The following is a 25,597-nucleotide window of genomic DNA, read 5'->3' on the forward strand; positions in this document are numbered from 1 at the left end:
TTGCTAGATTATCAACTTTATCAGTAAGATCAGTGGTCTTGGTGGAATTTGCTGTGTCCTCAGTGAGTTCCATAATTCAGTGTTCCAATTTAGAGCTTTTCTCTTCATGTCCGTTTTTATAAAGGTCTTTCATTCTTAATACCTCCTCTATTTTTTATATAGTTGTCTTGGCCATACTCGCTTCATCCACACCGTATGGAAACATCCATTTCAGGTTTGTTACGCCTTCATCACTAATACTTACCTCTATAAACATACACTTCTTGCGGTAGCACCTGTTACAGCCACATCTTACCCACTTTTTTACGTCTCCCCTCAAAAATCCACAGAGGGGGGCAACCAGCCATGGTGTACTTTTACTTTTCACTTTAGTCTCTCCATGAGATTAACAAATATTTTCAAAGATTTCACAAACAAGAAATATAAGCTGAAACACAGCTCAGGGTAAGAATTCGACAGAGCACCGCGGAAACGAGTTTTCACTCGGCAACGACTGTGAATTTAATCAACTAGGCAGATAATTTTGCCTCATTATGCATTTTGTCCATGAGGCATTAAATAGGCAGAAAATTTTACTTTTTTAGGAATTTTGTCCACAAGGAATTTTGCCTGTTAGTCATTTTGTCCATTTAGAAGAATTGGGCATTTTTCCTTGGTCCTTTTGTCCATTTTGAGGAATTGGGCATTTTGTCTTTGGTCATTTTGTCTGTGGTCATTTTGTCTGTAAGCATTTTGTCCTTGGTTATTTTGTCTGCTCACGCATGAAACATTGTAAAAAAAACACTTGTTTGGTGGTGATTATTGTTTCTTGTTTAAGGGGCGTGACTTGGCACCATTAAAACAATGTTATTTTGGAGTTACTTAAAACTTCTTCTTTTTTAGTTCTCAATGGATTTCTTTCATTTACAATCCATTGGAATGAGAAGTTTATATTCTAAAAGTTGTTCTTTGAGAAAGTCCCATATTCATTTTTTATTTTTTTTGCATGTATCATTTCATTGATGTCTAAGAATCACTTTTAATGGCGGCCATTTTTCATATAAAAGTTTTTTGTTTTATAAAAAAGTGAGTGCATAGGTTGTAGGCTATAAAATTTCCTCTTTTCATGTTTGAATGATAAAAAAACTGTCAATATTGAAAATTTCAAGTTTTGACAAAATGGGTTTCAAAGCTCTTTTATGTAGAGACTGGTTTAATATTTTTATACAGTATGCACAAGTATGGGCTTTCAGGGATAACTTTCCTCAACACTAGGGATCAAAGACATAGTCTACATATTTCAGGGTAATTTACTAAGCAGTGATGAGCCCCTTCGCTCAAATTCATAAATATAAATGCTACATGTACCAAATGCTCATACGAGTAAGAGTTGCTAGGACAATACTTCAGGGTAATTTACTAAGCAGTGATGAGCCCCTTCGCTCAAATTCATAAATATAAATGCTACATGTACCAAATGCTCATACGAGTAAGAGTTGCTAGGACAATACATTCTCGTTAGCATACTTTCTGGGCAAATTTTGTGCTTTATTCATATTGTTATTGTCTGAAACATTTTTCATGTTTCACCATAACATAGAAATTATAAATTTTCAAACAAGAAGACAAAGAAATACAACCTTGATTTTATCTTTGAAGAGATCAGTTTTTCACACTTTAGTATGCAAAAGTGTGAGCTTTTAGTGGTAATGTAATTTCCCTCAACACTGGGGATCATTAAGACATAATCATCATATTTCAGGGCTACTTACTAAGCCGTGGAAAGCCCTTCCCTCAAATCTAGAAATATATGTGTTTCATGTACCAAATGCCCACACAGAAGAAAGAGTGTTATCATATTTGGGTATTTTCTGTGCAAATTTTACGCTTTAGGTATATTTAATTATTGTCTCACAACAATTTTTGAAGCTTTCAGCATAACCATAGGAATTGTAAACATATAAATGAGCAGACAAAGAAATACAGTGAATATAATTTAGACTAAAACAGCAAACATTATCTAAATACCATTACAAGATGAAGGAAATTACATTCTCTTTCTGACTCAAGGAAAATTGTGCTCATGAATTTTATAGGAGCCTAGTTTAAATAACTTTCCCTAAAATTCTTGAGAAAAAAAGAGTAAACAAATATGTACCCTGGTCAGAAAATGGTTGCGTAAGGGATCGGAATATAAGAAAAGTTAGTTTTAGCCGTAAAACATGTTTTCATAAAAAATACTGAAACATGAAATATAGACGTTCTCCAAGCCAAAAATGGAATAATATGAATTTCCAAAATTGCTAGCAGAGGCCATGAGTTGTCCCCTTAAATAAATGGCTAGGATGCTTAATTTCCTTGGTATAAACTGTGGTAAGAGAAAGACTCCCACAATACAGAACAATAAATCCAACCTAGTGGCCCCATGCTTCCAAATATAAGCCTGTGTTGTTATGCTGTCTGAAAAAAAATTGCTTTGCAATTCCTCATCACCAAAGATTCCTGACCCTGAGGACCCTTGAATATAGCTAAAAGCTTCGGGCAATTTATGTGTAAGGCCTACTCCTCTAACAATAATCCTGACAGCAGAAGATACTCCATGCTCACACCCCAGCTTCCCTGGGAAACATCCATAAAAAGTGAAATGTCTAGGACCTTTACTTCCAAAAAGATACCATGAGCCAGAGTAAGAGGGTCATCCCACCATTTCACCAGTTTCAGTTGGTTCTAAATCACAAGACCACAAATCGTACCTAGTGCAGAGGCCTGTTCTGATAGCGATTGAGATGTAACTGGAAATCCTTTATCTTCAACCACCATAATTAACTTCTCGAGAGATACCACAGTCCTTAAAGAGTCTCATCCACATACAAACAGACAGTATTTTCACCTGCTTGAGGTTCTGAAACAAATGCAAGACAGAATCCTCTTTTCTGATGGAAAAGCTAAAAAAAAACATGCTATGACCATCTCAAAATATAAAATCCTATGCTTTGGTATCTGAAGGGACTTTTTCACATTGACCAGGACACCCAACCCCTACAACTACTTGAGCAACCATACATGATGAACCTGAAGCTTTTATGAGGATTTGTTAAAAATCTGCCAGTAGTCAAGGTGTGACCATAAATCTCACCCATTTAGAGAATTGAACCATCACCTTGATGAATAGTTGAGCAGTCCTGATTAAAAAAAAAACATAGGCATGTGAATTAATACATTTTCCTTGAGTTTGTATGAATAGCGGCATGAAAAAAAGGCATGCCAAATCTACTGAAAATATCCTATCTCCTTTCCATACTGTCTACAGGACTGTAGGAATCTCCATTGAAAACCTAGTGGGAACTATATACAGTACCTGTTTGTAATCAAGACATCTAGCACTGGTCTCCAACCTCCCAATGTCTTAAGCATTAGGAACAACCTGATGTAAAACCCAAGAGAGGGATCTAACACCTCCAACACTTTCTTCTCCCAAAGTTTTGCAATCTCTAATTTCAAAATATGAGATTTAATAGAATTGCTGATGAATGTTGGAAAAAGAATGAGTTCCCCTGAAAGAGTTTTTGGACGACAGAGTAATTAAAAACCTCCCACTCTCACCACTGAATGAATGCAGTTCAGGGTGAAGTGTCACATATAGAACAAATAACGTAAAAAATTGAAGTAAGTGCGCAGGAAGTAGGGTGGATGTTGCCAACCTATGACCTTGTCTCCCCGATCCATGGGTAGTGTGGGAAGCAGTTCGAGCTGCTTTCCTCATTGTCTGATATAGTTATTTAGTTAGTTATTGCTGTCCTTCGAATCGAAGACGACTTCTGCTTCGCTGTGATGGGGATGAAGTTGGATCTGTTGTCGTTGGTGCCATCTTGCAAGGCTGTGAAGACCAATTCTGGATCCACACACTCTGCCACACAACTGGCAAGTCAGGTCTGGGTTGACCGGGGGTATCCGATCTCGACAGTTTTGTCTTCTCTCCCTGCGCTGTTGTCTTGCTTGGTTCCAGGTGTCTTCAAGTTGATTGACTCCAGCTTTACAGAGTGAGCGCCATAGTGGTCTGTCAGAGGCGTTCATTTCTAGTTTCTCAGGTTGTATGTTGCACTTCTTGAGTGTAGCTTTGATGTTGTCCTTGTACCTCTTTTTCTGACCCCCTGGATTACGCCGAGCTTCAGGGAGCTGACTGTAGAGGACCTGGCGAGGAAGGCGATGTTCTGGCATACGGATGACGTGGCCGATCAACCCGAGTTGTTTTTCTGCCAATGTGGATTCTATACTCAGCAGGTTTGAACGGTGGAGAATTTCAGAATGAGGTACTTTGTCCTGCCATATGAGCCCTAATATACGCTGAAGATAGCGAATATGGAATGCCTCAAGTTGTTTTACATGTCAACGGTAAGCTGTCCAGGATTCTGCTCCATATAGCAAGGTGGACATGCAAACAGCTCTGTACACAGCTAATTTTGTTTCTGTCTTGAGGTAGTGATTTAGGAAGACTCTGGACCTGAGTCGGCCGAAAGATGCGGAGGCATGATTTATCCAGGCAACTATTTCCTCATCAATATTGTGTTTTTTATTGAAGATGCTTCCAAGGTACATGAAGCTATCAGCTTGTTTGATGGCTTCCCCATTCAGATGAAATACTGGGGGATCTCCTGAAATTATTTGCTGAGATAGGATTTCAGTTTTGTTGATGTTAACTTTGAGCCCCATGACTTGGTAAATTGATGAGACAATGGTAAGGCTGCGTTGGAGGGCATCTGGTGAGTGAGCCACCAGAGCGCAATCATCTGCATATTGAAGTTCCATTAGGTGTGTCATTGTTGTTTTTGTCACAGACTGGAGGCGCCTAAAGTTGAATAAGTTTCTGTCTAGTCGAAACTGCACTTTCAATTGATCTTCTTCGTTGACTTGTTGGTGGCTCAGGAGGGTGACTGCAGTGAGGTAGATGTTGAATATCACTGGAGCCAGGACACATCCTTGTTTTACTCCAATTTCTACCCTGAAAAGTTGTGATTTACTACCACCCATACTTACACAGGCTTGCATATCATTGTGTAAGTTTCTTAGAATGTTAAGGAATTTCGGAGGTACTCAAAATTTAGAGAGAGCAGTCCATAAAAGGTCTCTGTTCACCGTGTCGAAGGCCTTTGTTAGATCGATAAAGGCTATGTGAAGATCACGGTTTTGCTCATGGCATTTCTCTTGTATTTGTCGGGCCACGAATATCATGTCACAAGTGCTGCGTTCTTTACGAAAGCCACATTGCGTCTCTGGTAGTACATTTTCTGAAATGTGTTTACAAAGTCTTGCAAGCATTATTCTTGCCAGGATTTTACTTGCAACGCCAAGCAAGGTGATGCCTCTGCTATTGTCACAGAGGGAACGGTCCCCTTTACGTTTGTATATGGTGACAATGTCTGAGACAAGCCACTCATGGGGGACCTCTTCCATGTTCCAAATAGAGAGAATAAGGTTGTGGAGATGTTGATGGAGTAAGTAGCCCCCCTCCTTGAATAGTTCAGCTGGTAGACCATCAGGACCGGGGCTTTTGTTGTTTTTCATGGCCCTGATGGCTTGTATAGTTTCTGGGAAAGTGGGGTTGGTATCTAGGATTTCTGAGTGAGGAACATCAAGGATGTTGTTGAGGATATTAGGCTCCACAGGATTTCGTTGGTTAAGGATCAAGCTGAAATGTTATGCCCAGTGATCTATTATCTCCTGTTTGTTTTTTAGGAGGTTTCCTTCTAGAGAGCGAACAGGAGTTATACTACTTTTTGTTGGGCCATATAAAATTTTAATAGAGTTGTAGAAACCATGTTGATCATTTGCATCTGCGTATGATTGAGTTTCTTTTGCACGGTCATTCCACCAGTTATTTTCCATGTCTCTGAGTATCCTCTGCACTTCTGATCTTAGCTGCTGGAAGTTTTCTTTGAGAGCTACAGAAGTAGGTTGTGAGAGCCATGCATCGTGCACTTTATTTTTTTCTGTGATTAGGTCATGTATACTATCAGCATTATTATCAAACCAATCTTGATGACGTCGTGTGGAGAAGCCAAGGGTTTCTTCTGCATTTTCCTGAATTATAGTTTTCAGTTTTGTCCACTCAGAGTCAAGCTCATTGTCGATGTTGTTTGGATCAATGTTAGGGATCTCAGCCAGCTTTCTTGCTATCCCGTGACGGTAGTTGTTCCGAGTAGAGGTGTCTTTCAGAGCAGGAATGTTCAATTTATTTGAGGGAGGTTTGCGAGAAAGAAGAGAACGGATGGTTAGCTTGAGCTTAGCACGTATTAAATTGTGATCTGTGTGGCACTCGGCACCTCTCATTGCACGGGTCTGGACGGCATCTTGCTGGTCTCGCTTCTTGATAATGACATAGTCAATAAAGTGCCAGTGTTTTGACCTTAGGTGCATCCACGAAGTTTTGTGCTTGTTTTTGAGCTGAAAAAGGGTGTTGGTGATGACTAGGTTGTGTTCTGAGCATAAGGAGAGCAATCTGAGTCCATTGCTATTCATACTGCCAACACCATAATGACCGATGGCACCTCCCCGGATGTGGTGTTCCCTTCCCACTCTGGCATTAAAGTCACCTAAGAGGATCAGTTTATCTTCCCTTGGAGTTTGGTTAATGGCTGAGTCTAATAGTTCATAGAAAGTCTTTTGTCTCATCTTCACTGTTCAGTGTAGGAGCGTAAGCACTCAGGAGAGTGGCATAACGACCTTTTGCAAGTGGGATGCGCCAGGACATCAACCTCTCCGAGATGCCAGCTGGTGAGTCTGGGATTTTACTTAGCAGTTTTGTTTTCACTGCAAAACCGACACCATGGTTTCTGCGTTCATTTGCTGGATAACCTTTCCGGAAGAATGTGTATCCTTCTCCTACCTCTGTAAGGGTGTCCTCTTCTGAAAGACGAGTTTCACTTAAGGCAGCTATGTCAATGTTGTATCTTTGCAGTGCACGGGCGACAAGAGCTGTCCTGCGATGTGGTCTGTCATTTTCATCACTATCAATTAGTGTGCGAACATTCCAGGTGGCAATGTTAAGGGGTATTTTTCTTCTATTTCGACCGCAGTAAGGAATGCCTTGGTGGATGCGGTTATCCACCCAGGTGGTAGTGAATCCGCCAATGTTTAGGTTACCTTTTCTAAACCCTTCCCTGCCAGGGGTGAGCAGTGGGGCCTCCATTTCTGGCTGCTCAGTCGCACTGGAAGCTGCCGAGGAATAGACCTGATTCATGCCATCTCTCCAACGACCATCACTCCAGTGCTGCCCACGTGCAGGCCTCGGGCTGATGACTTCAAGCCGCATTCTCGACCTGTCACCGTCACCCTATCCTGTCGCCGGGGGACTTTTGTTGGTTGGTGGTGAGGATGAGAAATGGTGGTGAAAGAGAACGAAGCAGTGTGCTAGCGCAGAGAAAGGATTATTGTGGCTGTGGGGGTGCGCTCTTCCTACAACCACATCTTGGCCCTCCTCAACTCATGTCAGTGGCATGAACGATTCAGGATGACTGACAGCAGATTTGGGTTGCAGGGATATGCCGGAAAACCCAGTATTTTAGGAAACCGCCTTATGTGGTACCCCGCGCACAGATTTTTTGTTCGGGGTTGACACCCGTAGCCTTAACTCACCCAAGGGCTGTCCACAAGGCAGTGGGTGCAATGGTTGGTAGGCATCAGGGTGCATCCACATGCCGGTGGTCCTGCATGCCGTACCTCTGGGGCCTACTGCTGCTCCGAGATCCCCTGTTGGTTTAGCTTAGGGTCGCAAGACACACAGTTACCATGCGTGGCCACCGGGAGGCACAACAGGGGTCTAGGTGATGGAGAGGCTGTGTACTGGCAGGGGAAGACTTACGCACTCGGCTTCCCTTTTCACTACAAGAGTTAGCCAGCGGCAGAAGCTGAAAGTGAAAAACAATGGGAAGCAATCATTTGACGCTAACTGTGCTACTGCACGAGACGCATCACATCACCCTGTGCATGATCCCCGCACACGTGTACTGAATTTGTTTCCATGTCAACAGGTACATCATGGAGAGGGGACGCAGAGCGAAAACCAGTCTGGTGCGGTTAAATCACCTGCCACTGCTACCCTTAAGTGAAACAAGCCTTCAGACCCCACAGCAAAGTAGGGGAAATAGGAATACCCAGAGTAAGTCAGTCGAAGACCAGTTACATTCGAGTCCGAGGAGTGAGGGGGCAGCCACCCTCAATATGCCCACCTGCCATGGTAAGCCTACCTCAACCATGGTGGGCATCGATACGCCATGAGACGTCCAATAACTATTCCTTTTTAGTTGTAATAATCTTAATCATATAACTGTCTCCCCGAGTGTCCGCTCTCCCCGTGTGTGTATTGAACTCATGAAATCATTTGAAAGTCAGCGAGAAACTTGTATTTCTTCTGTTATGTAATCTTAAGATTTAAAGTTCTATTTCACTCGATTTGAAGAAGATTTAAGGTCATTTTTTGTTGTGGAAATTAACTTACAAAATAAATCCTCTTACGGTGTAAAAATTGTCTAATTCACCGCCTAACATTATCTATTATTAAGTAATTAACCCATGCCATGCGACAGAATGCTTTCCTATATCTGATGAAAGTGGGATAGCTTTTTCTCACCCAGAATTTCTTGGTAGGGACCATCATTGAATTTTTACATAGAATCGACAAGTCTTGCTGGAACTCCTGCTGGGCCTTCAATTACTCCAAAATACTGAATGCACATCACAACTCTGAAAATTCTCGCTGGACAGAAAGGAAAGTAGTCTTGGGGAGGATGAGGGACAGAATGGCAGGGAGAAAAAACAGGCCTTCATGATATAGACCTCAAAGCATCATATTGTATTCTTCTAGTCACCTGTTCATTAGCACCATTAATCCTACCTGAATCCAAAATGGGATCTAGAAGAGGATAATCAGAGTGTGCTTTTGAGCATCAGAAATCATCCCAACCAGAGAGGAACACAGGTTTTCCGTACACTTAACTACAAAATCAATAAATAATGTATTAACCTCTACAGTACCATTCAAAATCTTTCCATCCAAATAGCTTTAGAATTCAAATACAGTATAGAATTAAGATACTGGTGTCACACAAACTTTCCTTCAATAAGAATCAGTACAACTCCTACCAATGAATCTGCAAAAGAGAGAATTTTAACTAAACTCCCTATACAATTACCCATAGCCATCATCTCTTTAGTCAAACATCTAAAAAAAACCTGATTTTAACAAATTCCTAGTCTTGTCACTTGCCAGGGACTTCAGCAAATTAGCATGATGAGGAGAAACAGTAATGTTAGGCAACTGACCTGTTTTATAAATTGACAAACGCTTCTTACAGAAATAAAGCATCAATAACCGACAGTAATAAGTATTAGTAACCTTAACTCCCACCTGAAACATCCATTTATCAATTCTGTTCTTGAAAATATTGGGAAATTGTGGGGTATATCTTAATAGTAGTTGCTATATTACAGTCAGCCTGCGCTTTATACAAACTCATACTTCGCGATTTCACTTACAGTATATGTGGTACAGAGAACTGTAATACCTATCAAATAAAAAATCAAATATTCGCAATAAAAAATCTCACGGGACGAAGTTTTCAAATCGCCCGCGCCCCTTTGCACTGGGGTTGCTTCGCGCCACTATCTCAACTGATTAAGGCAGGCTATCGAAGGATATTTCCTAAAAAAAACTAATATTACTTTAAAGAAACAAATATTACCGAGATATTGATGTTTTTAGTTCATAAAATATGATGTATTTCTGTTTAGGAAAGTATAAAAATAAAACGCAATTTGCAAATTTTAACACAATTTATAAATATCAGCATCCACCATCTACAGCTATCTTATTTTACTTAAACATAAAACTATATACTGAACTTGAAATGAGTATATTGTATGATTTTAAGTCAATTCTTCCAAACTACTACCCTATTAATGAACAACATGGAATTAAATACCCATTAAGCAGAGTAATTTATAGTTTTTAGCTCTGGTGGTTGATTATAAAGGTTAGCAAATGATTTATATCGTGTTATAACAAAACTATATTCTCAGTTTTCCTACACTTTATTATTATTATCATTAATAATTGCTAAGCTACAACCCTAGCTGGAAAAGCATGATGCTATATGCTCAGGGGCTCCAACAGGGAAAATAGCCCAGTAAGGAAATGAAACAAGGAAAAATAAAATATTTCAAGAATAGTAACATTAAACTAAATATCTCCTGTATAAACTATAAAAATTTTAATAAAAAAAGAGGAAGAGAAATACTGTTAAATAAAATAATGTGCCCGAGTGTACCATCAAGCAAGAGAACTCTAACCCAAGACAGTGGAAGACCATGGTACAGAGGCTATGGCACTACCCATGACTAGAGCACAATGGTTTGTTTTTGGAGTGTCCTCCTCCTAAAAGAGCTGCTTACCACAGCCAAAGAATCTCTTCTACCCTTACCAAGAGGAAAGTGGCCAATGAACAATTACAGTGCAATAACCCCTTGGGTGTAATGTTACCTTCTAAATTTGGCATTTACATTTAATTATGCAATTTGCCCATTTACAGGTTCCCAATAATTTTACTTTTTGTTTCCTAGTTTCAGACACAGTTTCACCCGATTCCAAACAAAATAGTGGCTATAAATATTGATTGTTTTCTCGCCTTCCTTTACAGCCTTTTAGTTTATATTTGGCCGTATATTTTCTTGATTTTTTTCTCCATAGAGAATAAGGGTATAATGTAAAAATGTCAGTCTTATGCTACTTTACTACTGTACAATGATTGAAATACAGTACAAGATAAGTATCTGCTATCTGATTTGACTGTTCATAATAAAACAGCTGTTTTTTGTTCAGTTGTTATTGTGGCTGTATGCATTTATGCAATGATTATAACGTTACTAACGATACTTTATCATCTTTGAATTTTTCCAACAAGATGTGGAAGGTGGGAAAATATTATTACCGGGTTACTGTAGATGTCAAGACAGATATCCTACAGAAGATGACACCGATGCATCAGGAATTGAATCATAATAAAGATGGCTGTATAGTATGAAAATAGTTAAGAGGACATTGTATAAAATATATACACTTAGTTAATCTTAAATTGTATACATATTGTACAACATAGAATTACAGTACATTAATGTTGGTTATTGTAAATGTATGCTACATGTGAAGTGGGTCAAGTCGTCTGAACAAGAACAACAAATACTTACAGTAAAGTTAACCTTTACTGTATACACTACAGTATCAGCGAGTGTTATACAGTACGTATTACTAGATAGGAACAACTATACTGTAATAGAAACCAAGTAAAAACAATATCAGGCAGTACTTAATGTGTTTATTATCTGAGCGTATGTAATGGGCAGCAAGGGATAGGTTAGGTTAGGAGTTATCCCACCCTAGGCAACAAAGATAAGCGAATTCGCGCCTGTCTCTGTTACCTAACCCTCGCGAAGAGTGGGAATCAACTGTATATCAGTCAACAAATACAAAGCATTCTTACCTGCATTAGGGAGATTTTAAGTGAGGGTTTCAAGTTCGATAAAAATCACCATTTGCCTTTATACTCATAAACACCCTTATAATGCAGAGAATAACTGATACCTGGGATAAAAGCAGTTACTTGTCCTATGTGAGCTTAGATCAGACTATTTGTTCTGCACCAACAATGGGTCTTATAGAAAATGTGTCTAAGGACCTGTGTGTGCAATCTTTAAGGTAATGCTTTGTAAAACTGGTTTGTCTCTTTCAGACTCCTTGTTTCAGTACTTGAGCTACCAGAGTTTTTTGCAGTATATCATGTGCTTGGGGTGGGGGGGGAATCCTTGGAGATGCTTCCCCTTAGGACTTAAGGCTCTCATGATGATTTCTCTTAACCAAAATGAGATAGTGTTTATGGAAACCTTTCTGGAACAGCCAGTGCTCACAAAGAAATTGGAGATTCTGGGTCTGAGATACTGTGTCCTTTTTAGATATTCATGTACTGTTCTTAGAGGACATATCAACATATCATCCCAGTCATCAGTTACCTCTTTAAGAGACAAGATTGTGAAAGACTCAAAATCTGATATTATCAACTGGAATTTGGGTTTTGGCCACAACTTCAGGAACAAAAGACAAAGATAGTTCTCTCCACCCTCTGGAGTGTGACCCAAGGTGAGATATATCATGCAGTTCACTCACAATCTTGGCTGAAGGTAAGGCCAAGAGGAAGACTGTCTTCAGGATAAGATCTCTGTCTTAGGCATTATACATAGGTTCATACAGGGCTTTCTTCAAGGCCAGTAGGACCTTAGTCACATCCCAGGAGGGAAGTTTTATTTCTCAAGGAGGTCAAGACTGCTTGAAGCTCCTCATCAATGCTGAGAGTTCCCAAGAATCTGAGAGGTCCAGTCCATTTAGATTGAATACTTGGCTCAAAGCTGAGCGGTAGCATTTCACCGCATTGACTGAAAGGGGCTTCTTGTTCCTTAGTAAAAATAAAAAGTCTGCAATCAAGAGGAATAGTGGCCTTTAGTGGAACAATATTCCCCATACGATGCCTATCAACTTAGATTTTCCACTTTGCTTGGTAAACTGTTATGGAAAACATTTGGAAGTATCCGGAAAGCTGCTTTGCAGTTGATATTAAAAAACCTTTCTTTCAGAGGAGACGCTGGATAATCTCGGACAGTGAAGGGACAGGCAATAGACTGCGTCGTGGAATTTTCTTAAGTGAGGTTGGCGTAGCAGGTTTGGCCATACTGAAAGCTTTCTTGGTATTTCCGTGAGATGTTCCAACAGATCTTATCACCACTCCCCTGCTGCCCACCTTGGGGCCATTAACGTTACTCTGACTCCCTTGGATGTTCTGATTTTGTTTAGTGTCTGATGAATCGGACAGAACGATGGGAAGGCATATAAGTCTAGACTATCCAACGGGTGTTGAATTGTGTCTTTCATCACTGCAGCTTGGTCTGGGACTGGAGAGCAATACACCAGGAGTTTGTGATTCAGGTGAGTGGCGAACGTGTCCAGGGATGGGGAACCCCACAAAGTCACAAGTCTCTTTGCCATTATAAGAGGCAAAGACCATTCTGAACTCACTGTCATCCCTCAACAGCTCAAATGGTCTGCGATGAAGTTTCTTTACCCAGACATATACCTCGCTGAGAGAGAGAACGCCTGGCCTGGGACTGTGTCCATTTGAGAATCTTTACCTAGAGGTTGCATAGCAAGAGAGAGGCTATGCCTATTTGTTTGAAAATGTAGGTCACTACCGTGGAGTTGTTGCTCATCAATACCAAGGGGTGATCTATTAGAGTCTTTGCAAAGAGGAGTAACACTAGTTGTACCACTTTCATTTCCCGGTAGTTTATGAGGAAGCTCTTTTCTTCATCTGACCATAGGCCGAAGATTTGTCCCTTTCCCATATGCGAGATGCATCTGTGAACAGCATGAACTGTGGGGAGGATCATGGAGGGGTGTTCCCGCTAACAGGTTTGCCGTCTTCATCCATCACAAGAGGTCCAATATCACATCTTAAGGTACTCATAGCTGGGTTTCAGGATGGTCTGAGGCTTGGGACCATTGGGTCTTCGTCATCAGAGCCCACGGCACCGAGCGCATATGCAATCTCCTCAGGGTGACGCGTTTCTCTAATGAGCAGAGGTGACCTAACAACTTCTGCCACGACCAGGCTGGTAGGAGGTCCCTTTCAGGAAAGTTGCTGCTAAAGTCCTGAGCCTTAACACTCTATCTGCATCAGGGAAGGCCTTGGCTTTCACCGAGACTATATCCATGCCCAGAAACCTGGCTAGGGACGAGGCTGGACTCCTGCAGGTTCAGCTGGCTCCATAACTCCTTGCACAGATCCAGTAACAGGTCTCTGTGCTTCAGCAGGAGAGCTTGGAATTCTGCCAGGAGAAGCCAGTTGTTTAAGTATGTTATGAGCCTGATGCTCATGGCATGAGCCCAGGCTGAGACAAGGACAAAGAGTTTGGTGGAAACCTAAGGGCTGTAGACAGGCCAAAGCATGGCACCCGGAATTGGAACAGTTTGTCTTGGAAGGGGAACCTTAGGAATTCCTCTAGGCAGGATGGATATGGACCTAAAAGTAAGCATCTTTCAGGTCTACGGTCAGAAGGTAGTTGTTCTTCTTGATGGCCAGGAGAACGGAGGATGGAGTTTCCATCTTTAATATTGTCTGCAAAATGGAGAGGGAGAGGTCTATACAGTAATGGGTCTCCAAACTCCCGTCAGCTTCTCTACCAAGAAATAGATTGTGGCGGAAGCCTGGAGAGTCTTAGAAGACTTCCTCTACTGCTTCTTTGCTTAGCACCTTGGAGACTTCCTCTGCTAAGATTAGCTCTTTTGAAGATCCTTTAATATAATATGGTTGGATCCGATTCCTGGTCAGAGGAGGTGGACGGTCTATGCAGGGGATCCGATACCCTGAACGAAAGACTCCTACGTCCAAGGGTTGGCTCCAAGTCCTGCCACCTTTGCCAAGTGCTTTGTATTCATACCTCCACTGGTAGTAAGCCGTGAGACAAGCCCTTCCTAGCAAGAAATTCAGTCACCACGTCCTCTTTGGCCAGAGGGATGGCCTCTCTAATGAAAGTCAAGTCCAGTATTAAGCCTACCAGGCTGTTGTCCATCTGCAGGAGGGAGAAGGCATTTTTGTTGAGCGGGTTACCTTTTGTTGAGCGGGTTACCTAAAAGTTAAGTTCTTTGTCTGTTTCTGAGGAGTGGGCAACCTTGGTGCCGCAGCTCTATTGACTACGGGGCTCTGCTCCAGCCTCTCTAACTTCTTGATCGCTTTAGTTACATCCGAGGACGGAAGAGAGAAGGTGAGTTGAAAAGGTCAGAGTTCCTAAGGACTGTAGCATCTCTAAGGGAAAGCTGTCTAGAGCAACTCTATCAGACAGTGTCACACCTCTTTAGAACACAGTTTCTCCACAGGAAAATGTTATGATGGAGGAGGAACTCTATAGCCTCAGCACCAGATCTTGAGAGTTCCTTGAACTGGTACCGTTCAGACTTATCTTGTGAAAAAAGATAGTGCCCCAAAACAGTGGGGTATCCACGAATAGGTGTGAATGGCTGGCTACCGTGGCAGCAACCTACATACTTGCCAGTTCAGGACCTGAAATCGTGGCTGGAAAGTTCAGCAAGGCTGGAACTGAAAGTACCAAGTTGGTAACATCTTGATCAAGGGAAGAGGGCTCTGAAAAATGCCAGAGTTAACAAACACGTCTCTGGTGAGGCAGATGTAAAGGGAGAAGTTTTGATGACCTACTCCCTTTTAGCAATTTTTTTCACAGTGTTTCCTTTGCTTGGTTGGAAAGGAACACGTCAAACCTAAGTCTGGGGCTCAGAGACAGCGGGAAGGTATCATCGATGCCGCAATGTCTATTAGCAGTCTATACAAAGGGAAGGTCATCCAAACCTCTTAAGTGAGTAATTAAGCTCATAATCTTAATAAAATGATTGGCTTCTGAAGTCAATACTGAGGCCTCAAGGGGGTACATCAGCTAAGCTTGCATTTGCATGCACTAAGAGGTTTTAAGGGGAATCATCAATAGTGATGACATCCCAGCGAAGACTTTGTCTTAACAGAGCTCTTTATCCTTCCTCCAGCATCCCTCCTTCCCTTTAAGTAATAACGGGAAGAGAAGGCAGAGAAGGAGTAGGAGGAGTTTTCTTCACTCACATTGTAAGAGCATTCATCTCTATATCTTGATCGGAAAATAGAGGCGTTAAAATCTCTCTCAGGACTCATTTTACCAAGCAAAAGTTCTCAGTACTCTGTCCTTTGGAACACCTACAGCGAGGACTATGTCTATGTTGTCTGCCAAATCGTTCTTCAACCTATATTCACTTTCACGATATTATTCCACTGATATGACCATCCACTTTAACAGAATTACCTCACTGATATAACCTATCATGCATATTAGTATGATATTTCCTTTACATTATTATTGTCCTTCACTTATTGCTATATCCTTAATCCTTTCCCGAATTCCTTTCGAATATTTACTTTGCTCTCTCACACACAACTACAACATATCTTTCCAACTCTTTTGATTCATATTATTTTTGCAATTTTATTCATCTTCTCTTTTCTAGCATTCATTCGTCGTTTTCATCTTACTAATCATTCTAAATCGCTTTCTTATTTCTCATTCCACGGATTCCGATTCCTATTTTTCATTCCTTCCTCTCGCATTTCCCAAATTCATTGATATCGCTAATTTATTTGGATTAGCGTAGATTTGGCGGAGTGAATGTGCAAGGAAAAGGAACTTGGCTACCGCCTCCTCCTGTCTCGTCTCTTTGTCATATTGTTTCGTCCTTCTCTCTCCCTGTTGTTTCAATTAACTGTATCCAATAATGCATGTAATATTCACATTTTAGTATCGTATTTATAATTAAAAACCTAGCGAATTATAATCTTACGCATTGTTTAAATTCAAATCAACTGCTCAACCCTGTCTAGTCTGTCGTCAACCTCAATTTTCGGATAAAATAATTCCCTTATTATTAAGGCATATTAGCGAAGGATATTTCATATTTACTAAAAGAAACAATTATTACTTGATCTATCATTTTCCAATTAACATATTAAATCCAATAGTTTATTTGAAATGCTTCTCTCATATTCTATTTACTTGTACTGTGAGTTGAATCGCACAATGTTAAGCCGAGTTTCATTCATGTTGCCGATGCACGAAATTTTCTAGTTTTTAGCTCTGTGTTCTTGATTATAAAGCCTCAATAAACACTTAGCAAAGAAACAAAGATTTCATTTATTACAGAGAGAGAGAGAGAGAGAGAGAGAGAGAGAGAGAGAGAGAGAGAGAGAGAGAGAGAGAGAGAGATATGAACAATTTGAAGTTTCCTGGCAGCCTGTCAACGAATAAGAGAAAACTAACACTCTCTCTCTCTCTCTCTCTCTCTCTCTGTGTATATATATATATATATATATATATATATATATATATATATATATATATATATATATATAGGTAATTGTTTACAACACCACGCTCTCCATTTACTCCAAAATATTGCAATCCTGCAGTTCTCATCTTCTTGCACAGTAATTAGGTGGTTATTTAAATTCTGGGAAAGCAATAATTAGCAAGATATGTTGAGGAAGGGGGAAGGGGTTATAAAAGAAATAATAGCTCGGTTTCCTCACTAAATGACTTGGAAGTGACATGTCAACATAGTCAAGCAAATAGAATTCGTGATGCCAGCGTACATAAACAGAAGTTTGTGATGCCAGCGTACATTTGATATACTGTATACTGTATTCAAAATATACTTAACTTAAAATGGAATAATTACTCAAAAGTGTCCATAGAATATGCAATTAACAAATAGTGACACTTTTGAGTAATCACTCAATTTTGGATTAAGTATATTTTGAATATACAGTATATCAAATGTACGCTGGCATCGCGAACTTCTGTTTATGTACGCTGGCATCACGAATTCTGTTTGGTTGACTATGTTGACATGTCAGTTCCAAGTTGTTTGGTGAGGAAACCGAGCTATTTTCTTTTTATAACCCCTTCCTCCTTCCTAAACATATCTTGCTAATTATTGCTTTCCCAGAATTTAAATAACCACCTAATTACTGTGCAAGAAGATGAGAACTGCAGGATTGCATTATTTTGAAGTAAATGGAGAGCGTGGTGTTGTAAACAATTACCAAATATATATATATATATATATATAATATATATATATATATATATATATATATATATATATATATACACTGTATATATATATATATATATATATATATATATATATATATATATATATATATATATATACAGTATATTTATATATATATATATATATATATATATATATATATAAAATAGTATATACATATATATATATATATATATATATATATATATATATATAATATATATATACATATAATATATATACATATATAAATATATATACATATATATATATAATATATATATATATATATATATATATATATATATATATATATATATATATATATGCATTGTGAAGAGTTTTCTTCACTACTCTTCTTTTATTCGTATTTCTGGTTCTACTAATACTGTAGCTACCCCTTAAACGTTCTCTCCTACATTAAGTTTTCTTTATCGAAACATTGGGAGAACTGTTTTAAATTAATTATACCCGTTGACAATAGCATACGCGCCATGCTCGTGACGTCATAGCGTAGATACGCACAGCAAAAGCCTTAGCGGGTATAAGGTGGTTCTTTCCTTAAACTACTTGGGTCGAGATAAAGATTAAACTGGTTTTGAATATACAGTAATCTTAATGCTGCTGACTTGAAAGCAGCTTTTATTTCTCAATACCAATTAAGGTTTGTTAATTTTAAGATGTATGCCCATCGCACGAGATCATTGCTTATTTCTCATTTTAACTATTAATTTTTAGCAAGCCAGAATAGGTAGGATTGTTGTATATATAAACTCCCTTAGAGCAGCAAGATTTCTCTGAATATTTTGTACAGAATCCTGCCTCCTATGCACTTCTTCCAACGATATATTGCCTTGTCCTAAAGTCCTGAGATGGCACCTCCACTGGGTTCCCTGGGCTCAATGTCCGTCACCTGTTTTGAAAGGTGAAGCCAGGTGAGCCCGCACGACCCTATCATCAGCCCATTTGTTCAGAAGCCATAGTGTCAACCGACTGACCGCTTGGTCAGTGAACCTGTGCACCTCTGGCTCACACCCCCCCCCCCTTCACAAAACTCGACTCACACAGGAGTCCTGCCAGTTGGGGAGACTGACCAACACAAGCCTAGTAAACCATATTTGCCAAAAGTGAGGATTCTTGGGGTGAGCCAGTCAAGAGTGCAAAGTGTGCAACCACGGTCAACAGCCATTCGAGGACAAAGACAATACTGTATTCCAAGGAGTACTGGTACCAAAAAATGGCCACTTAGTTTTCCCCCATTTTTTAGTTTAGATTAACCTTTAACTTGACTAGGTTTAACTGGCTATTACATATTTCGGGTTGTGTGCGGTGGGATTGTGTGTACTGTTTTTACATATTTTGGTTTTTGAGACTAGCACAGTCTCTGGGTTACATGGGCCATGTGTCCAACCCAATTTCAATTATTAATTATTGCAGAAGACCACGGGTCTAATCAATCATATTTTTCATTAATTTGCATTTCCTTTTGTTACATGTGTCCTTTGTTCAGATGTCCATTTACTTCAATGTAAATTTGTATAATAAATCAAGACTAGGCTAATTAACCCTTTTACCCCCAGGCTATTTGGAAATTTCCAACCCTTAACCCCCAAGGGTTATTTTTTATTCAAGCACATTTTGCAGTATATATTTTTCAAATTGCTCTAACAGCCTTAATTTTTGTCATAGAGAGGTCAGGTTGGTCTCATTCTCTTGGAAAATGCCTGAATTTTCTCAAAAATTATCAAAAAAAAAAAAAAATTGTAAGTAGCATTTTTTTGCAGGGACGTACCGGTACGTCCATGGGGGTAAAGGGATGTGTTTTGTGAAACGTACCAGTACGTCCTTTGGGGGTAAAAGGGTTAAACCTTGCCATATTTTTACTCCCTCATTTATTTGATTGTCTATTGTAATTATTTAATCTCGGGACAGTATACCCGATATTTTGAAAGGAGTAAGTAACTTAAAAGGTGTATCAGCAAGTGACTTAGCATTGAATCTATCTGCTTCGAAGGTAAAGATCCATATCTTTAACTTTTACTTTACATCACTGCTCCCATTTTTGTTGTCTCAATAATTACTTAACGTAATATTCCTGTCCAGCATCTCACTGGGGTTCCTGGGACGGAGTCGAAACAGAGCCTGCGTGTGTAGATGACTTTAGACCTGACAAAGCTAGAGTAGGCCATTAAATTACTTTTATTTCACGTGTGGAGTTCTCTGGCCTCTGGACAGAGTACAATTTCCCTTTTTGCATTCAAGAGTGATGGTTAGTGAACTACGTCAGCAAAGTTATTAGCAGGGTGTTTGTGCCCTGAGTGTAAGTGCTCCTTATCCTCCCCTGTTGATCTTTAAGTAACTGACGTAGGGAGACTTTCCTGGAGCAACATGTTCCCACTCAACACTTAATTAAAAAAAAATTCTCCACATACATATATATATATACACACACACACACACACACATATATATATATATATATATATATATATATATATATATATATATATATATAGGCCTATATATATATATATATAAAAGTTCAAAGTTGGAGCAAATGCTTTTTTGTTGACCAGACCGACATGAGTCTTTTTATAGTTTATATATGACATTTTTGTTGTTGACGTTGTTAATAGTTTATATATGATATATCTCTTTTGACATTACTTTTTTTAGAATGATTTATTGTTAATTTGCTCTCTTCAGTTATTTATTTCCTTATTTCCTTTCCTCACTGGGCTATTTTTCCCTATTGGAGCCCCTGGGCTTATAGCATCTTGCTTTTCCAATTAGGGTTGTAGCTTGGATAGTAATAATAATAATAATAATAATATATATATATATAGGCCTATATATATATACATATATCGATTTTATTTCGGAAGCATTAATGCATTTTAGAAAGTTATGATTATTTGAATAGTTAATTGTGCTTTAATAAAAAAAAGTTATGTGCTTTTGTTTTAAATTTTGAGTGTACTTTATCCATCTAAATATTTTGGGTGCAGTGATCAGATCCTCTGATCTGATCATGGCATCCAAAATACTTAGATTGATTAAATACACCAAGAATTTAAAACAGAAGTACATAAATGTTTCATTAAAGCTCAATTAACTATTTAAATAATCGTAATTTTCTAAAATGCAATAATGCTTCCGAAACGAAATTGAATATTAGAGAGAGAGAGAGAGAGAGAGAGAGAGAGAGAGAGAGAGAGAGAGAGAGAGTCAGCTGTTGAAAAGTAATCAAAAGCAAAGCTTGTGTTTAATTATTTAAAAGAAACAATTATTATTGAGATATTTAAGCTTTTAATTTACAAAATAAGCTGTGTTTCTATTTAAGAAAGTATAGATAACATACTGTGCAAGAGACAACACATAAGAAGTTGCGTCTTCCTCCAGAGTAGCGATGTAGGCAACGAGTCTTGAACGAAAACACAGAACACTTACAGAAGCATGGTTAAGCTGAACTGTAGTAATATTACTGTACATATATTACAGTAAAATAAACTACAGTATCAGTGAGTATTAGGTTACAGTACAGTATTACTAGATAAAAACTACTTTTGGATGACGACTCGGTAAACTATACCTTAGCACAATACTGTACTGTAACCTTACTGTGTCCAGTACATAGTGTACATGTGTGCAAATGTACTGTACATTGTACATATGATTATAAACTGTTGTAGAAACCAAATTAACAACAATATTAGTCAGTATTTACTATGTTAATCATCAAGTCGGGCACCACCTCGTGGCAAGGGGCAGTGACTTTTTAGGTTAGGAGTTAGCCCACTCTAGTGTAGTATTTATTGGCAAAAATTCGCTTATCGCGCCTGTGTCTGTAACCTAACTATTGCAAAAAACGAGGCTTAACTGTTGTCATATTCTTAGCATCATCATGAAGTAGAGGAATACTCTCAGGCGTCAAAATGGAGGCGTGTTCAGTGACGTCACAACGCTTGCGGGTAACAACTTGCTTGGACCTATCAGCCTGCTAGGCTGCCCGGTGGTAACCTAACACACAGAGAAGGTGATGTGTACAGTGACGTCATGACGTTGACATCCGTCAGCACGTTCAGATTTATGAATCTGAATGTTTGGTCTGATGGTATTCTCAATAGAAATTCTTGGTAAGACAGGAATAGTTACACTCAACTTCCCAAGTTTAGAAAGCTTAGAAGGAGAGGCCTGCTTGGAGCATTAAGGTATTGCCAAGTTTGGAGGAGGAGGGGGACATGGCCAAAGAGGTTCGACTACCCTCATATTAAAGAGATTAAAAATCTCTCAACTCACCCCTGGCACTCTTTAGAGGAGTTTTATGCCAAAGACCCATAGGTGTACAAGGTAAGCCTTTCTTGTTAGTACGAGTTGGAGACTAGTAATCAGGATCTTCCAATAAGGCTGCCTCGGTATGAGGGGAAATGACAGGCTTGACTCTAAGGTCCTTACAGGAATGAGGAGATCCAATTCACTGTTCTAATGGGAGACACTTCTAAAGGGAACATCTTATCTGCATAATCTGAAAGGTATAAATCCCCACTCAGCACACTTGTGGGGGGTGAGGGGGATCTAGACATAACAGCGTAGTCTGGGATAGAAACACCGAGTGGATCTGGCTCAGGGATCATAGATGCCATAGCCAGAGTATCCATGATAATAACAGGTTAAATTTCTTACAGCATATTACTAACACTAAGAGATAACTTGTAAACGAAATTGGGGTCATTGTCCTTCGTGACAGAAACCTCAGAGAGATCCTGACACGCAGTACTTGGTGGAGAAATAACATTCGACGCCGAACCTACCTTCCGTTTCATCTCAGCTTACCGAAGAAGAAGGGAAAGAATGATCTCTCTTGGCTTGCTTCTTCTGACAAGAATGATATCTATCTCACTAGGAGGATGAACACTCCCTACAATACTCATATGTAGATTCCATAAAACATCTTGTTCCTCGAAACGACAGACATACTAGGTGAGGATCCCCATTTATCCGGCTCATATGGGTTCTATAAGGGCGACCATTACGGCCCGGACAAGAACGCATCGAATTCGACTTAGTTGAAAGGCACACACTCTTAACTCACAAATAATGGATAAGCAAGTGAATAGTAATATAAAAAACATAAAGATACATGCACAAGCAATATATGAGTGAAGACCAGGGGATGCAGTTGTCTGATGGTAGGAGTGAAGGCAGGCATGTCCGACTGCCAGCACAGCCAAAAGTGTTGTGACTAGACGCTTGAGACAAGCGTAGCCCATCAGCCGGTCATGCACAGTAGCTGCCCAGCAGCATAGCATGATGCAATCTACCGACTTCTTTTTTTATTGTCTGTCTGCAGAAAATAAAGCCAGAAGTAGCCCCATTAAATAACTCAGAAGTTTGTAAGCATGTAGGAATAAATATAAATATAAATATATATATAGTATATATATATATATATATATATATATATATATATATATATATACTGTATATATATATATATATATATATATATATATATATATATATATATATATATATATATATATATATATATATATATATATATATATATATATATATATATATATATATATATATATATATATATATATATATATATATATATATATATATATATATATATATATATATATATATATATATATATACACACACATATATATATATATATATATATACATACATACATACAGTACATAATATTATATATTTACTTGTTTAACTAAATAATTTACCTGGTATTGGACAGTTTCTTGCATTGCCCCAAGATGAACTGGAATATGTGGAGCATTTGATACCAAACCACCATCAGGTCCAAAGAGTGCACAGGAAAAATCTAATCGTTCTTTTATATTTGTTGATATTGAAGTCCTTTGAAGAATTCTAGAAATAGAGTTCAAAATAAAGAACAGACGCACTTGATGCAGTAAAATAAATAATACAATATCACTTTTAAACACAGCAGTAACTTTACACAATAATTTTCTAAATATTTTTTTATTGTTTGAACTTTCCGACATTGAATATTTGATACAGTACAGTACAGTATTGTAAGGGTTTACATGCACTTGCTGTTTCTTTGGAAAAGTATAAGATAATTTGTCTGTGACAATTAACTACAGCATTTAGATGTAATAGTGCTGACCTCTAGATCTATTTTTGTACTCGAATCTTATGCATTTATTATTTATAAAAGATTATCATTCATTATTATATACAGTGCAGCACTATTGTAAGTCTTTTCAATAAAGGTTCTAAATTGATAATTTTTTTTTATATCATCTAAAGGTCTTATCCTTTGGAGAACATCTTGAATTAAAAGGTAAACTATTTTCTAATTTAAATAAAACCATTTCCCTTCCAGAAGAAAATCAAAACATTTAAACTGAATTACAGTGATTTTTTAGGCACCTATAAAAATTAAAGACTTCTCCAGCTAAAGTGGTTAGTGTTATAACTATTACGATAGTCTATAAGTCTCTATCGCTCCGCCAACTATTGGTAGCAAATTGAAAAAAAAAATTGTATGTGTATCTAATAATAAAAAACATACCAGTGTTTTCCATAACAACAGAGCATCTTATTTAAGTCCTCCCAATGATCATAAAAATCAGGGTTGCAATTTGAGTTTTGTGCAAAAGTTTGGCGCCCATACCTGGGAGTCATTCACCAGATCATTAGGAACAGAAACTAAAAAGTGTGGATCCCTGGAGAAAGACGTATGAACTATTCAACTTCATCAAAAGTTTTCACTAATGATGGACCACACATGTGGTAAGTGCCATCATTGTTGTTGACAATGGTTGTGTTTTTATATGCATGTTGATCATGAATGACCAACTATGCAGAAGTCACTGACTTTATTTTAAGCACTGTTAAAAACTATAATATCGGCAATGTCTGAGAAATTAAAGAAATCTCGTGGGTCAATGAAGGGCTGGCTTTATCAGACTGTGAATGCAATTAAGGCCATCATAAAACTTTCATTGCATAAAGTTGAAGCCAATGAGTTGGAAGAACTGATGGTCGAGTTTGATGACCAATTGTGAACCCTTAATGATACCCAACTCGACTATGAAAAAATTCTAGAAGAAAAGGACTTGGACTTGAACGGTCAGGAAGTGTGACAGTCGAGGGATATAGCTAAAAAAATGAGACGTGCTGCTACAAAATTGTATCATTGTTGACAACCCACAAATTGTACTACAGTACTAGTCCCTGATCTCTCTCCTCCTGCATCTCTTGTTGGTGGAGTCAGTTCAATAAGCTTATCTAATGTTCAGTTGCCCAGTTTAGAGTTGTTCAAATTTGTAGGTGATGATGTTGAATGGGAGATCTTTTGGTAAAAGTACAGAACCCCAAAGACTCAGATTTTCGGTGATTTAAAATTTCACCTATCTACAGACTCCTTAATTGATTGATTGATATGAGGTTTTCTGGCATCCTGACATCTAAGGTCATTGACGCTGATATTGTTTATTGTAAATAAAAAAATAAAAGAATATTCAATTAAAAACCATAAAAGCAAAGATGTCACTTGAACAGTTAAATATCTTTCAGAAGACCTGCTTCTGAAATAAAGCTAAATATACCACTAGAATGGTAGGACACATCATGTCCAAGAATCTAGGCAAGGATGAACTTGCCATCCTTACCTCAAGCCTCAAACAGATATCAATTTCTCTCACTACTATATGAGGGGCATTCGGTAAACAAATGCCTCACTGTCAATGATAACAAACAGTCATCGAAATAAGGTTGATGTTAGCCAGCCAGCAAAAACTTATGTGTCATCCGAGTGTGACTAATCCAGAGACGACAAAGAGTAGTCTCCCACATTCAGGGTATCCCGTTATA

At 38.5% G+C, this 25,597-nt stretch overlaps 1 protein-coding gene across 1 annotated transcript in view; it reads right to left on the reverse strand.

Annotated features, from left to right (window-relative positions):
• The window catches only part of LOC137640084 (5-oxoprolinase), a 547,197-nt gene that overhangs the window by 171,238 nt on the left and 350,362 nt on the right, over positions 1-25,597 (reverse strand). Inside the window, exon 14 of the mRNA XM_068372538.1 lies at positions 23,476-23,623. Within this exon, the coding sequence (XP_068228639.1) occupies positions 23,476-23,623 (148 nt within the window). The remainder of the gene's footprint in view (positions 1-23,475; positions 23,624-25,597) is intronic.

This window comes from Palaemon carinicauda, chromosome 4, assembly GCF_036898095.1.
Source record: "Palaemon carinicauda isolate YSFRI2023 chromosome 4, ASM3689809v2, whole genome shotgun sequence".
Classification (NCBI taxonomy): Eukaryota; Metazoa; Arthropoda; class Malacostraca; order Decapoda; family Palaemonidae; genus Palaemon; species Palaemon carinicauda.